The sequence below is a fragment of the Oryctolagus cuniculus genome, chromosome 5, assembly GCF_964237555.1.
Source record: "Oryctolagus cuniculus chromosome 5, mOryCun1.1, whole genome shotgun sequence".
Lineage (NCBI taxonomy): Eukaryota > Metazoa > Chordata > Mammalia > Lagomorpha > Leporidae > Oryctolagus > Oryctolagus cuniculus.
In genome coordinates this window covers 34,574,387-34,591,276 of record NC_091436.1, presented here as the reverse complement: position 1 = coordinate 34,591,276, position 16,890 = coordinate 34,574,387, and the positions used below count along the sequence as shown (strand labels likewise).

General features: G+C 41.9%; 1 protein-coding gene across 1 annotated transcript in view; it reads right to left on the bottom strand.

The window, feature by feature from the left end:
• Window positions 1-8,727, bottom strand: part of SGK1 (serum/glucocorticoid regulated kinase 1) — a 116,642-nt gene extending 107,915 nt beyond the window's left edge. The window contains exon 1 of the mRNA XM_051854146.2: window positions 8,403-8,727. Within this exon, the coding sequence (XP_051710106.1) occupies window positions 8,403-8,471 (69 nt within the window). The 5' untranslated portion in view covers window positions 8,472-8,727. The remainder of the gene's footprint in view (window positions 1-8,402) is intronic.
• Between the last annotated feature and the right edge of the window lie 8,163 nt (window positions 8,728-16,890).

The following is a 16,890-nucleotide window of genomic DNA, read 5'->3' as shown; positions in this document are numbered from 1 at the left end:
TTATTCTTCTTCATGTTTATGTATTAGAAAGTCAAAACAGCATTACTTGGAAGTAATGGAAATCACTTCAAGTTTTTCTTTAAATTTTTACTTCTTCTCTTCATTAATATTCTCTAGTTAACCAAATAATAATGTTATAGTTACATGTGATGTCTCTTCCCCAAACCCCTCAGTTAATTCTGTTTTTAAATTTTCATTTTATTTTCAAGGGAGAGAGAGGGATATGGGAAAACACATGGAGAGATCTTCCATTTTTTGAATCATGCCCTACATGCCTACAACAGCTAGGGCTGGATCAACTCAAAGTCAGAAGCCTGGAACTCCAGACAGATCTCCCACAGGGGTAATAGGATGCATATGCTTGAGCCATCATCTGCTGCCTTGAGGGTGCACAAAAACTCGAAGATGAATCGGAAGTGGAGGAGCTGGGACTTGAACCAGGCATCCAGTGTGGAATGCCAACATCCCAAGCAGCTACTCAACTGCTGTGTGACATGCCTGACCTGGTTAAATCCCTTTTGATTCGTCAACCATATTATTGTGTCTACTGTGTACCAGGCACAGAGACAGAAGTATGAACAAGACCGACAAAGTCCTGTCCTCAGGATGGGTTTTAGAGAAGTCATTTGCTTGTCTACAGAGAGTCCTTTTTGAATGTCTCTATTTTTACACTATGTCCACTGCTTTGCTGCTTTTTCCCATCCTGATCTTTTCATCCACCTGGGAAGCTAAATCCTCACAACCTTCTTCCCTGTGGTTTTTCCCCTATAATATAACCCTAATAAGTACTGGTCCAGAAAGATACAAACTTCAAAGGAAATTCAGCCAGTTTTCACAAAGTTTATATTTATGAATAATAAACATTGTAAATACAGATTGATTTCTAATCCTCAAATTACCAACTTTCATTTCTCTCCCTCCTTGGCATATTTTAATTCTGATCTTATGGGGACTCGAATCTAAATGTGTTTTTTCTATTTGGGGAATATTTCCCGTCTTGCTATTTCTAGACACTGAAGTCTTCCAGCTGTCAAGGTCTTGTGTGCTGGCTCACCTCCCGGGAATGGACCCGGACACAGCACAGTGCTCCTGCAGCCCCTGGGTGCTGCATTTCAGGGGGGTTTCTTTTGTTTTTCTGTGAGCTTACCCTTCCCAGATCACAAACACACCACACATAGAGAAGGAGCCGGGGAAAGGGCCACACACAGACTCACACACATCTCACAGGACCAGACATCTCCCCAACAAATGGCATTTTGGGTGAATGCCTGACCCAGGAAGGAAAAGGGGCCAAGGTGGCTACAATGCTGTCAAAGTCACTAATTGGCTGCTGCTTAGAAAAATGCCACAGCAGGCTCAGGAAAGCAATTAGAGTAATATTTTGTCAGCTTGCAGTACCGAATGGAAGATTCTCCTACACTCTTTGCTCTACTTACATCCTTGATTTTCATTTCCCTTTGTCGTAAATACTCACGAAATCGTTTCAGAATGCTGCAAAGAAATAGATGTGAGAGTAAACAAACTATAACTGTAACTCTTTTTCCAAATGCTGGAGCAGCTGCAGGAGCAAGCCAAGGCAGCACCTAGCCTGCCTCCTCCTCCTCTCCTTTTTTCTCCTCTCTCCTTTTCCTCCTCCACTTCTTCCTCCTCCTCCCTCATATAATCTTTTATAAATTTGCCAGCATCACTGAGCACTCTGCCAGAGAAACCTGGCCGCTTGCTGGGTAAACCTGCTCTTAGAGCAAGGACCAGGGCAGGTGGCCACAACTATCCTTCTGGTCACAAAGACACTCTGAGGCTAAGTTCCAGAGTTCGGTTTCTCAAGAGGAAGATATTGATCTCTAGCAGGAGCGCCTATGCCTTCAGCTAAACCCTCGGGGGAAACTGCCCTGTGAAGCTTCTTCATGCCCACAGTGAGGGGAAAAGTCTGCACCCTCACACTGACGGGGCGTAGAGACACCACACCCAGTCAAGGAGCCCCAGCTTTCCATAGCAGGAAGGAAACAGCAGCCAGCATGGCAGGCGGGCCTCTTTGCCCGTGTTAGTGATGTTGATATCTACCATTTAGCTTCTCGAACTCACATCTTAAAAAAATTAACTTGTATCTATAACAACAACTACACTTTAAAAATATGCTCCCATAATGCTTACTCTAGTAAACTATCTTTAAGTTGACCTAAATAACTAATTTAACTTTGTTATTGATCCAGTTTCCATTACTGTTCTTCCCTTCATGCTTTCACAATCGGAAATCTACTGGGGACAAACGTACTTTTGGATGACTTCCTCCTCTCTGTTTTAGCTTTGCTTTACTTTGTTGAGCACTTACAGATCATGAAGTATGGTAAGCTCCAAATACCTTTATTCCACTGATGTATATGGTACAAACATCAGTTCTTTTAAAAATGGAGCAGGAATGGCTAGCATGGTGCAGAGGGCTAAGCTGCCCCTTGGGACACCTGCATCCCATATAAGAGTGTGGGTTCAAGTCCTGGCTCCTCTGCTTCCAATCCATCTTCCTGCTGCTGCAGCCTGGGAGGCAGCAGATGGGTCAAGTGCTTGGGCCCCTGCCATTGACATGGGAAATCTGGATGGAATCCTGGCTCCTGACTTTGACCTGGCCCGACCCTGACTGTTCTGGGCATTTATGGAGTACAACCAGCAGATGGAAGATCTCTCTGTCTCTGTCTCTCTGCCTTTCAAGAGGATGAAAATAAATAAACATTGAAAAATAAATGGAACAGAGTTTCAAGGATCTCTGGTACACTCTTCATCCAAAATCTTTCCCATGTACTTTAGCAGAGCAAGTAGGCACCATGGGGACTTTCTTGCAAGCTGCTGGGGTCATAATACATCTATTTAGTGAAGACACTCATCATCTGCATTCTCTGGTAATGGGGACTAACTCCCCAGGACAAACAAAGCCTATCAGCCAAGCTCATTCTGCTCCAATCCAATACTCTTTAAGACTTAGGAGCCAAAGAGGAAAACGCATCTTGAGTTCAAACTCTTCTTCACATCTGTGTTCTAAGACCACATTGAAAAATGAGGAAGAATAATAATTTGAAATATAGTGTGGTAATAAAGTTAGTTCTTTTTGTTAATATAAAGTACAAAGAGGTCAGTGAATCACTATCATATTTGTCTTGTTTGGTCTGATAGGAAAAGCATCATAGAAAGAAAATGTAGTCCGGGCATTAGTTCAGCAAACAGGCTGAGGTCAAGATTCACTAAGCATTTGCCAGCTGTGAAAGGGTAGTAACAATCTATCTTTGGGTCAGATTTAAGTTAGTTGTCAAAGTCTTAATTTATATCTACCCCACGTCCAAACATACAGAGAACTAAAATAGATGAGACTCCAAATTATTGATCTGCTTCCAGCAAAAAGGAGGAAGGATAGGAAGACAATGACAGTGACAAGTCACTTGAGGATTCTTTCACTCGTTTATGCATTATTCCATTCAACAAGTAGGATTTGATGAGTAAGAGATATGAGGAGCAAGGTAACCAGTTCTCTTAACAACCTCTCCACCCAGTGGGAGCTTCAGATGAGCAAACAGTCCTAACATTACAGTGCAGAGGAATGGGGCCACGTGCTGTGCTGTAGGAGCATGCATGGGAAGCACTACAACAGCTCAGACCTCAGCTACTCCTGAAGAAAATACACCAGAAGGCACTGAAGTCCCCACCATGGTTCCAGGATGCATGATCCAATATATCCTGGAGAAATCCAAGGCAGGTTTCTGATTTGCTGGAAAGCATCCCTTAATGTCCTCAGAGGTCACCTGGTAAATACCTCCATCCATAGCCCTGACCCTAACCAAAAGAACAGAAATCCTCTCTGGCTTGTCTTCCCACGTGTAACATCCAATGGGAAAGCCATCACTGTAGTATCTCAGCAGTGATGCAGATAAAAAGACTGACTGCTAGAATTTAAATTCTGGCTACACCTCTTCCCAGCTCTATGACCATCAATAGGTTACTTAACCTCTCTGACCCTCAGTTTGCTTGGCTATAAAATGGGCACAATGAGATGATTGTGAGGGTTTCACAAGGGCAGTGCTTTGAGGACTGCTTGGCCCATTGTAAATGCTCAATGAATGCCATGCTTCCGAGAGGACATCCAGGGTTTTCCGCAAGAAGAGGCTCTTTAATAGAACTGTAATGGTAAAGGACGCTGTCTATAGAACATTTCTGAAGAATAGCCCCTCGAGAGGAGCTTGGTTTCATTTCTCAGCTCTGCTAGAGTGAACAGCAGGTTGAAATCCTTTCCTTTGTTCCCCATGATTGCCAGAAAAAGGAGGAAGCCAGGCCAGTCACAGCTTCTCATTTTTTTCACCTGCACTCTAGTTTGTTTCACATCACAGGGGGCGGGGGTGCATGTGGTTTAAGGTACATGGACTCTGGAACTTGGGGCTTGGATCCAAACCCTGATTCTGCCACACACTCGCTGTAGACTGAGCGTTGGTTCCTCAACCTCAGTGCACCTGTCTCCTCATCGGTGAAAATAAGGTAACAGGTTTTCCGTATGTGCAGATTAAGTGTGCAATATACTTAAAGCTGTTAAAACAGTGCCCGGGAAGATTAGTGCTATATAAGGGAGAGTTGTTATAAAAGATGCTATTATAAAGGGACAACACAAGGAATTGCCCAAATGCACATAAGCATGAAATACTGAGTCAAGACAGAAGGGTCTTGTCAAACTTAGCAGTCACTAGGCAATTAGCTCCACGAGGACAAAACAGTGTATTTTGTTCCTACTCTATTTGTTTAAAAACATGCTTAAATGAGGCAGTAAGCACTAGACTAATTTGATAGCATAATGAAGATCCGGTAGTGAGAACTGGAAACACGAGGCTGACCCACTCTAATCGGTGTAGATTGCTGGTCCAGACACTCAGTTTCCCATCTTTGAAACAGGGAAGTCAATGAAGGGATTTTGGTGGTTCATTCCAAATCCAGAATTCTAGGCAGCTAGATCTCCTTTGAAATTTTACAAAGGGTAATGTAATCGTGGCTATAGAATTTTTTTTTCACATACCTAGTGTATTCCCAAAAGGATTATCAAGTTGGAGACAATGTCATTTGTTTGTGTTTTCTGAGTCATTATGTAAGAATTTGGGCCATAACAAATCTTTAAATCCCTGGGAATGGATTACTTTTAATAGGACAGATAACTTTTAAAGCTCCTCCATTGTTGGAATAAAACTGATAAGGGCATTTTTCATTCATCTCAAATGAATTGTTGGAGACTCTAAGGATAAAATATAATTCATACCTATCTAATGCTAATTTATCATTAGCACATAGAAAAGGAAAGTGGGACTCTTATCTAGTTTAGTGCAGCAATTCTCAGCTAAGTGAAATTAAGCTGATTTAGTTGAGCTTTGAAAAGCATAAATCCAAAGGGTTTTGTGGAGCTAGCACCAAGCCTGCCTTTCTTTAGATTCCGTTCCTGGAATCTGGATCTCCGAAGCTACCTCAAATCATTGTCATGCTGAGAGCAAGGACAGAGTTTCGAGAGGTTTGTCTGCTGTAGCTCGGCCGCCTTTATAATCTTTATAAACTGTTATGGAGGCATGAAGATTTCATTTAGAAAAAAGAAAGCATGCTATGGAATAAAAAGGGATAAAGTAGACTGGTTGGAATTGAGAAGTCTGCATTAAAAATACCAGTTTGGGGTCAGTTAAGGTTTAAATTTTAGCTTTGCCACTTTTCAGTTATGTGACCTTGGGCTAGTTGTCTAATCTCTCTGGTATAATTTGTCTTACTTCGTAAGCTTGCTGTGGGGGTAATCCACAGACAGCACTTGGCTGTAGCGTCTGCAGCGCAGTCAGCACTAATACACGGGGACTGGTGGACAGCTCCAATGGCAGATCATCTCTACTCTCTTGGTGGCTTTTTAACTCTCTTTGGAATGTCTTAGAGGCAGAGCAAGCACTATGTAAGCCTTTTGCAATCAGATTTGAGTTCAAAACTCAGTCTTTTTAGTGTGTTCTAACCTAGGCTCTATGCGGACACTGGACAAAGTTTCATGCTAAGAGATTGTCTAGCTAGGTTAAAAAAAAAGTGCAGAAATGTACAGAACTTCAACAACAGAATATAGGCAAACGGATTATTGTTAGCAGCCAACAAAGGTGTGATGGTACAGGGATGTGGATGTGAATGCGTAGGAGAGGCCTGAGAAAACATGAACACCAACATGACCACAGTCACTTCTGGAAAAGGGAAGAAGATGGGGGAGGAGGCAAGATAGACCTGGGTACTATTTTATGCTTTTCACATTAACTTACATTTTAGTTGTATAATTAAAAACCAAAAACTAAGAAAAAAGCAAAAGTAAAGTCACAGTCCAAACTTCAATGGACATTTAGAACATAGAGTTTGTACAAGAAGCCAAAGTAGACAGGAATCAAGGGATTCACCCCGGGTCTGTTGATGACTTGACACAAAGTCACCTTCTCCCCGGGAGTCCTGAAGGATAAGGAGCAGAGCAGCTGGGGCATCTCTGATCCTACCTTCAGCAACTGCTAGAGCCAGGTTTGAAGGCAGACGACGCTGCCTCCAGGTTATGTTGGTGCAAACTACGTTCTCTTCGCATGTACTCATAAGATCACGTAGGACATCGATACCTTGCTTTAGCTTTCCCAAAATTCAAGATCTTCAGGAGCATCAACTGAATTCCATCGGTAAATTACGTTTTTAAGCAACAGGAAATCAAATGTTAAATTAATATTTCTGTTGGTATATTTCGATACCAAAGAACATAAGAGACAATTTTTTAAAAAATCTACGTGACAGTTACTTGGTGACTAATGGATACTTGATGGAGGGGCTTTACAATACCTCCAAGACTATCAGACAAAATCATTCATTAAAATAAAGTAGGGAGTTTAACTACTGAATAATGGATTATGGTATTTTTATTAGCAAAATTGTTTGTTGATGGAAATTGGTCTTCACAAAGGTCCCTCCCCTTGGAAAAATATTTTAGTTGATGGGAAAAGCTAAGCATCACTGTGGAGCTCTGAGAAGTTGTGCTGACTTGCTGCCATTCAGTCTGCAGACTCCACGAGTGCAGGACCTCACCTGGTACCCCAGCTCCCGGAGCTGGTTGTGTTTTGGTTTCAGTGCATGTGTTTTGGCCCAGGAAGTTCAGGGGGAGGCCTTTGCTCCCTCAAGGTGTGTGGGAGGCTCTGCTCAGCCTCTGGTTGGGACCTGACAGGCTGGGCTGTCCACGTATCCAGCCCTATCTTCCCAGCTTGCCCACTTGGTGCAGGAGGTAGTCCAGCCCAGCCTGTAATTCATTATGTTCTGCTGGTGAGTTAACTGAAGGGCTGGGCTTCAGGCATGACACTGAAAGGACCTGAATGAAGGCAAGGAAGAATGAATGGAGAGAACCATATTAATGGAAGTGCCCTTGGGTATTAAATAGTCCGGGGCAGCCAGGGACCACAGGATGTTTCTGTTGTTGAAGAAATATTCTCCCTAAGGATGTCAGTCACTAGTCCTTAACAATCCTTCAATTCTTCCCTCCCACTGGTGTAAAAATCTGCAGATCTATACAGACCACCAGTGTGGCCATTACAAAGAACTGAGTTCATTGTGAAGCACACAAAAAAGACAAGAAAATGTTTCCTGCTCATTTACAACTGAGGAAGCATTATTAATACTCCTGCTATGAATAGACAAACAAGGAATGTAAGCAATAACCACATACAGCAGCATAAGCCTGAATTGTCATTCAAATGCAGGTCACCCCTTACTCTCTCTTAAAGAGAAACACAAGAAAATGAGGCAGCACACCAAGCAAAACTGAAGCAACTTGAAATGCCGGATTCCATCATATCTGCAAAAGGTCACTCTAGTCCTTTGCTATTTATGCCCACAGATAGAGACCCAGCAAATTACCAGCTGCAAGGACTTGGGACACTGGAAGCTGCTGCTTTTGAGGGATAGAGGTGATGATGCGGCAGGGGGTGAGTGAAGGGTGTGGGAAAGTTGGACCCTTCAAAGATCAAGAGAAAGCCAGGGACTCCACCAGCCCCTGCCTAAATTACTACCCACAACTGTGCACAAGCCAAGACTGTTTAAACTGCCCCTGTAATCTTCCTAGGGGCTTTGATGGAGACATCTCCCTTGTCAGCTCAAATCCTTTCTTGGGCACCTCAGCCCAGCCCCCTCCTCCCAATGCAACTCTTCCTGGCAGCCCCCCACCCCACCCCACCCCAACCCGCGTGAATCAAGGCACTGGTAGAGTTGGGGACTTGACCGCTGCTAGCAGGAGCCCGGCTGTCACTGAGGACTCAGCCAGGAAACCTTAGGGGTACCTCAGGCAAGCATTCAGAAGCGTTCAAGAGGAGCACAGAAAACAAAAGAGAGGAAGCACAACCTGTCCTTACCCGCTTCTTAAAAAATTGGAAGGCTGAGCATTTCTTGACTGGGAATCCATTCATGTCTTTGTTTACCATCTTCCACAGTGGGGCATTCACAGTTATAGATCCAGGGTGGCACCGCCTGGTTAGTGCATCTGTCTCCCGGGGTCCCCTCCTGGGGACAGTGAGTGAAGACCGAGGGCGATGGGCAATCTGGCGGGGCTCCCTTCACTCACACATTCTGCAGCGCCGGCGACTGCCGCAGCCTCTCCCCACGTTCAGTGGCCACCGGCAGTGATCTTTCTCTCTCCATCGTTGCCCCGAAGGGTCAGCATCCCCGTTGCAGGACCCCGCGTCGGGGGTGGGGGGCGGGCGGCGGGAATCGGCCACCTACCCCGGGAGATGCTCTGGCAGCACCGAACCGACGAGGGTACCTGCCCGCCCCCGGCTACCTGGCTGCGCGGCTGCGGCTGCGGGAGCGGGAGCGAGCCGCGCTCCTCCAGGTGATGCGCTGCCGGAGGTGCCGGAGAGCAGAGCTGTTTTTGATTGTGCAAGTTCCAGTGGGAGCTGTAGTTAGGCAGCGGAGAGGAGTACGAAGGAGCAGAAGCCTGAGGGAGGGAAGCGCGGGAGGGGGAGCCGCGCGAGAGAGGCAGAGGGAGAGAGAACGCCAGGCTGGAAGAAGCAACGAGTCATGAATATCTGAGCAGCGGATGGAGAGGGGATGCAGAGAGCTCAGGACGCAGGGCAGTCCCGCACTGTCCTTGGCAAGGCGACTTCAATAGCTTTTTTCTTCGCCGCTAGGACCCTTCAAGTCAGAGTTTCAGACAATGCAGACTATTCTTATTTTATGCTCGTTGAAATTCTTTGGATATCTATTCCTGAATAAAAGCCCCTCGACAGATAGGGCATCAAATTTATTCCTGACCTGTCCAAATGTGGAGAAAAATGAATTAAAAAGTACAGGCGTCGATGTAACAATGGAGTATCTGTCACCATGTAGGATCCCTTCCAGCGTCCTCTCCTTTACTTGTCGCAATGTAGTGGGCAACAGGGAAACATATTTTTAAAGGAAGACAGTGGGCATACCCAGTATTCTATGGTATAGCCCCCACCCCCAATGAGAGCATTACCAAAAAGTATTCCTGAATCTGTTAAATGGAGAGGAAGATCTGGTAACTAAGAAACATATTTTTACTTCCTACCAAGGAAATTTTACCCCAAAATCCTTACTCATAGTATCCTTTGCAAATCCCATTCATTTTTTTTAAAAACCATTTAATTGTATGTGATTTAGCTTTCCTTTTTTTTCTTTTGCTCTTTGATGTTAGTATTTTATAGGAATTGTAAAAAATTAGAGTTAAATGGACAGAGCAAAGAAAATAAACTTGGTTTTGATCAGGTGCTGCTCCTGGTGGCGTGTGGCTTCCTGCCAGGCACATGACCTCACTGTGCCTTTCAGAGGCTGCCTCAGCCTTAAGATGGAGATGACCACTCTGCCTTCATCCATTCATTCATTTATTCAGTCATTCACTTGTTTGCTGCTTTGTGCCCTAAGTCCCTCAGATCAAATCCAACTGTAGCAAAGATTCCAGGGATGTGGAGTCTTTCAGCATCACAGGGAGAGAATCGATAAATAAGGGAAAGGCACAAGGCCAAGTTGACGGAAACTAATAGTCACCTCATTCAAACAACATGCCCAGCACTGTTAAAATATTTATATGGCATTCTCCGGTGAGAAAAGAAACATGCAGGTTAATTAGGGATGAGATGCCTTGGTTTCATGGAATTGGAAGATTCCATGAATTGGGTCAGATTATTTGGGAATAACTATAAAATCTTATTTACTAAATGCCTCGAGGTTTCTGGAAGGAAAATATAACACAACAAATGATAACCAGGAAAAACAAACTACTTGTTCAATTATCTACGACATGGAATATCTTTTGTAGTCTACAACATTGATTGGTTTTGTGGTTTTTATGTAGAGTTCCTTTAAAATTATAGTAGGTTGAGGCTGGCGCTCTGGCATAGTGGGTAAAGCCTCTGCCTGTAGTGCCAGTATCCCGTATATTTACCAGTTCTAGTCCCGGCTACTTCACTTCTGATCCAACTCTCTGCTAGGGCCTGGGAAAGTAGTAGAAGATGTCCTTGGACAATTGCACCCACGTGGGAGACCTGGAAGAAGCTCCTGGCTTATTGTTTCAGTTTGGCACAGCTCCAACTGTTGTGGTCATCTGGTGAGTGAACCAGCAGATGGAAGACCTCTCTCTCTCTCTGTCTCTGCCTCTCTATAACTCTGCCTTTCAAATAAATAAAAAGTGACGATCATTCAAGTTCTTTCTTAATACTCCTGTTGTCCTTCCTCCAAAAAGCATTTTAACAGATATTTATTTTAGTCTGAGTGATATAGTCACATAGGAGAGGATTTGCATAGAAAAACTCTGTAACAAAATGATAAATATCTTATGTAATTTATTGAATACCCACATCCCCAAATCACTGGTGAGAATACCTTCTGGAACATTGTTGTGTGTTGCCCTCCCCTCATGATCACAGGGCTGACTGGGGGCTGTGCTCACTGCCGCTTTCCGAATCATGAGAGGGGATCCTGCTACACATCACTAGCCTTGGAAAAGAGCAACATATGCCACTGTTCATGGTAAAGAAGACAATAACTTCTGGACAACAACAGCAACATAAATATGAGGCTGCAAGAAAAAAGATTGGAATACTTTGGTTTTACCAAGGTAGATTTCTTTTCTAACACATCAGTTCTTTTTTTTTTTTTTTTTTTGCTATGGGAGAAAGAATTACATAAAAACAAAAAGAGTCAGTATCAGAGTGGATTCATGGAATTCTGCAGAAAAGATGCCGATGCCAAAGGTTTATGTTCCCTTCCTCAGATAAGAGATAAAGTAGGGATTATAGTGCTCCATACGTAGAGCTTGTTTCTATTCTCAGCAAGTTCAAAAAAATCATGCAATTTGTACGTACAAAGCCTCTTTATAGGGTCAGATTTATCAACTTTCCTATTCTAATTGGCAAAAGGGTCAAACAATATTTCCATTGTCAGTTGATTTGACGTTTAATGAATACCAAGTGTCTGCTAGTCATTATATTTAGCAGAAGGAAGCAACCAATGAAAAAACTTGCATTTGTCTTGGCAAATCCCATCTAATAACAGTATTTAATCCATATGTAAGGCATTTGTTTGTGTTTTCCTGGCATATGGTTTTAGCTAGATCATCAAATAAACTAGACTTTTATTTATCCCTAGTTCCACAAACATTTTTAGATGGAATGACAAAATATGGTTCCTTAGTTCAAGAGAAGCTGTAGCAGCTGATTAAAACTGAGAGCTTCCCTACCTCTCTCTGTTACTTGCTTTTTCCTGGGCCTGCTCAGCCATGCAGGCCCTACACACCTCTCTGGCTCTATTTTTTTCTCTCATTGGTTCTATAGGATACGATGCTGCCAAACATCTTTTTGACATAGCCTCTCCCAACACTAAAGCATAAAGAATCTTCTTGGTTGTGGCAATGTGACAGCATGTAGCCCAAGGAGACAAATTAATTTGCTAGTAATTGCTCATTTGAATATTAGTGAGAATTCACTCAATATCAATAATGAATTCTATAGCACTCCTAGACATCACACTTACAGTTATTTCTATTCCCTTGTTTGAATCATACCAAGGATTTAGGACCTAGAAAGATTTTCTCTGAAGGGAAATCTATTTCTTTGAACTCCCTTTGATCTGATCCTCTTATTGTAGTGATCCCTTGTCTCTGCAGGCAGGAAATTTCTACCGTTGCAGTCAGACTTTGTCATTGTGTAAATCTTGCTGACAAGGACCAGCAAACAAATGGACACACACATGTGGGAACGAGTAGAGTAGGTCGGCAGAACATCCTACCACAGTCATTATGATCTATGAATTGAATTGCCTTATGAATGACTTTGAGAAATGAAATGGAAACTATAGATGGTAGTAAATTTTATAGCTTTCACATAAGATGGATTGTTGGGGGCATTATGCCTCTTCTTTTTTTCTTTTAGTTTTTCACCTTTGAGGTTCAAATGATCCCTTAACTGATAACCCAGCAGGTTGTATTTTCAACCTGTTCTGTCCTGAAGGTGTCATTAGTTACTTCCCTTCATGCAGCACGAATCTGCTGCAGAGTGGGGTGGCTGCTCTCTCCCGCTCATTGGCTGGCTGTGATGAAATGGGCTATTCTGATTGATATTGACTGAAAGGGTGCTGGGGGGAATTAACAGCCAGAGTCTTGTTTTCTCCATTCTTACTTACAAGCATGCTCTTTGACGGTAAACCTATGAGTACCATGAAACAAAAAGCTGAGTCAATTTCTCAGCTAATACACATCAGCTGAGGCTTTCAGAGAAGGGAGAGTGATGTAGGAAGATACATCCGGCAGCAGGCGCTACCCCTACAAAGACACAAGGAACTACTTCAGAAGCTCACATCCTATTATTCTAGAAAACGCTGTGCCTTAGGGTGAGCCAATCTCTGAACGCGATTGGCTTCAATTTTCAACTTTCTCAAAGTGTCTGATGTTTATCTATTTTGTAATTCACCCTTATTTAAATTGAACACAATTCTGTCTCCTCTGGCTTATTTTGTTTTCAAAGGAAATCAGCCTCCACAAATATAATATCAGCTCAAATTACAGGAATGGCAACAACGAGCATTAAAACTAATGGGGTCTCTCATCCAGTCAATATGGTATAATAAAATTTGCAAGGTTTTGCTGTGGATGGATCTGAATCTTGAATCTACTATTTACTAGCTATGTGACTCTGGGCAAGCTGAAATAGACAAAATAACAAAATATTACCTAAAAATTGATTTATTGGAAGAATCAAAAGGGAAGTTGAAAGAGATTTAATCCATATGCCCCATATACATCCATAAATAAGAGTACCTCAAAAAGTTCATGGAGAAAGGGAATAACCAATGAAAAAAGGAAGACCTTTCTCTCTGTCTCTCTCTCTCTCACTGTCCACTCTGCCTGTCAAAAAATGTTTATTTTGGTTTAAGAAATTTTGAAATTCACACAGTTTTTTCATAGTAGGCATTTTCATGGACTTTTTGAAAGCTCTTTATATGCATATATTTCAAGATTTTTCACCCTGAAGTAATGTTTTCCATGAGTATTTTGAAGAAGACTTGCATACGTACATATGCCTGTATCACTTTATATGTTTGTATTCATTTGTGATAGTTTTTAAACATGGCTGAAAAGTTTCAATTCTGTTCCCATTGATGGCTTGGGTTTATGTCTCCTCCTCTTGACACTGTGTGAGTTTGTTCCCATCAACCAAAACACTATGCGAGAAGTGACGCCATGTGACTTCTGAGGTGACGACATAAAAGGCTCTATCTGTCTTGTTCACTTAAACACTTTTTGCTTGGAGTTTTGAGCCATTGTGTAAGAAGTTTGACTGCACAGAGACCACCATGGTGTGAGGAAGCCCAAAGACACATGAAGAGGCTAAGAGTAGGTATTTTGCTAACTGTCTCACTGTTACCTGAACCCAACTTTCCAGTTGCAACAGCCCAGGCACCAGAACTATCACTGATTCACCTTCCCACTGTGAATTCAGCCAATCACAGGTATATATAAAAGCTACAGAAAATTAAGTAGAAAATATAGTGATATATATCCACGAAGTGGTAGGACAACCAGAGCTTGTTGAGAACTCAATTATTCCTTATGCATTGGGTTCAGGACTGTGTCTGGCTCAGTTCTTTGAGTTCTGACTCATTTTCCAGGGCTTATTTTTATAGCAGCCTATGGAACAGAATTTATATTAAGAGGTTGTAGCTACTTCTGGTGGATTTTTTTTTCCTTTATTTTTTTCCCTTCCCATCACTGATTACAAAATCAGTCAAGCAACCTTTCTTTATAAAGTAACTTTCTTAATCAAAAGAGATAAACTCATCCAAACAGGATTCTGGTAGTGATTAGGAATTTGATTGAATTTGCATCATAAGATTTTCATGAAACTTTCCATCAGTTCCTAAAGTAAAGAGAGCTATAAGGAGTAGAATGAAAAGTTTAAACCTCTCCAGATGGAATGGGAAAATAATTTTTAGTTAAACACATAACAATGAGCTCATAATAGAAGCTGGCTGCTTTGGAAAGTTTTCTGCAACTCAAGATCATTCGAATTGTGAAAGGTCAGAATGGTTAAATGTTTTTCAAAATACTTTTTTATTTGTTTGAAGGGCAAAGAAACACAGAGAGAGAGAGAGAGAGAGAGTCTCATCTACTGGATCAATCCCCTAATGTCTTCAATGGCTAGGAGGCTGGAGCCAGGAGCTTGGAACTCAATCTGGGTCTCCCATGTGGGTGGCAGGAACTCAACCACTTAAGCCATCAACTACTACCTCCCAGGATCTGCATTAGCAGTAGAATTGGAAGCAGACTCAGGACTCAAACTTGGTAGACTAATAGGGGATCTGAGTATCCATCCTGAGTTACATTTTAACCCCCAAGGCCAAATGCCCACCCTGGTTAAACACACTGTGATGATTGTGTTTTTTTTTTTTTTTCATTTTATTTGACTTTTCTTTCCACATAATCTTGTAAATAAAGCAAATTTTATTTATGGCCAGAAGCCATTGAACGGGGGTTGAGAAGGAGGAACTAGCCAATATGCTCTTCTAAAATTCGCCTGTTCATTTATTTGCATTTAAAAATACTCATTGCTTTACTAGCCCATCAATTTATATTTTTATTTTTAATTTTTAATAATGGGTTTTACTAGAGAGTTCTGCTTAGAATTCCTTTTCAGCTTTGGCTGAACAGTGTGCCAGTATCTTAGCCTTTCTGAAAGTGCCTAAAATGTACTGAGGGTGGACTACTCCTATTTTTATCTCATGTGTGCTATTTTCATAATAAAATATGCCCTTGAAAAGCTTTTGAAATGAAACATAAATTTGTGTTTTATTGCAAGATAGGACACAACATGAAGTCTTCAGGAGAAGGAAAAGATGATCTAAAATACAACTTCTCTCTATTTTTAATGGGATATATGCTAAGCTATATTTATTTAGTTTACTAAATGTGTACCACCACTGTGTGGGCGAGGAAAGAGAGTGTTTCAATAAAGGATATGAGTTTGACCTCCTTATTTCAAGGATTCAATATGCAGTTTTTTTAAAAAAAAAAAAACCTCTGTTCTAATTGAAACAGACCTTATTCTTATTTTATTTTAATTAATTTATTTTTAAGGCAAAAATGCAGAGAAAAAAGAGATCTCCCATTCACTGGTTCATTCCTCAAATGCCTGCAACAGCTGGGCTGGGCCAGGCTGAAGTCAGGAAGTTGAAACTCAGTCTGGGTTTCCAACTTAAGTAGTAGGGACCCAATTACTCGAACTGTCACCCATTACCTCCTGGGGTGTGTATTAGCAGGAAACTGGAATGAAAGCAGAGCGAGAACTCAAACTCAGGTATTCTGAGAGATGTGGGTGTCCCAAGTGGGCATCTTAACCATTAGACTAAACCCCATTCCTCAGTATGCATATTTCAATGAACTTCACAATGATAATGTAGCAGTGGGTTATAGACTAAAAGCAATGTGACCTAATGGCAATGACTGATGATGCTTGGATTTCAATCTTTCATTAACAAACAGCTCTGCCATGTGACTTGGGATACATGGTTTAAGGTTTCCTAATACTTCTCCCATCTTGAAAAAGGAGGTAACAGTTGTACATATGTCTTCCAATGCTTAGAAAATTAGAAGGTACAATGTATATGAGTGGGACAATGTACATGAGTGGCTTAACAAGAGTGAATCACACCCTGCAAGAAAGACTATTGTTATTGCTACTTGAAAAAGTGTATAGAAGACGTGGTCATTGCAACCAGAGGCTGCAAAAGAGCATGCAAAGCCTGGAAGGGTTTTGAATATCTCTTGGAGGATGGTTCACAGGGCAATTGGTCTAGTTTACCTCATTGATCTAGAGGGTTCTGAGAATATGAAGCTGAAGCAGCCACCTGTAAGAAGGAATTTTTATTTTGTTTCATTTTATCATTTGCAGAAGCCATGCAAATTCTGCAGTAGAATCCAAAATAAACACTTACAAGTGATAACAGGTGCCTCCTTCACCTTGCACTCCAAGTCCTCCAGTAGAACTTCAGCTCTTGGAGGGGCTGAGACCTATTTATTCTGTGACTTGCGCCATTCTCTCCTTTTTACCAGATAAGGAGTAGAAGCGAAAGTAAGAAAGGAGTCTAGTGCATGAGGCTGAAGCCAGGAGTTTAAGTAGAGCCTGGGGGTGACTTTACGAAAAGGATGCTGAATGATATGTTCTAGTATCATCTACAACACTGGATAGTATATTGTAGTCTCTTTCAGTGGCAGGCACTGAGCTGGGTTAAGCACTTCATAAGCATTTTTTCTTTCAAGTCTCACAGTATCTTTGAAAACAAGCTGTTATTATTGCATTTGCAGTAGAGAATGTTGCTTTGGAAAGACGGGAA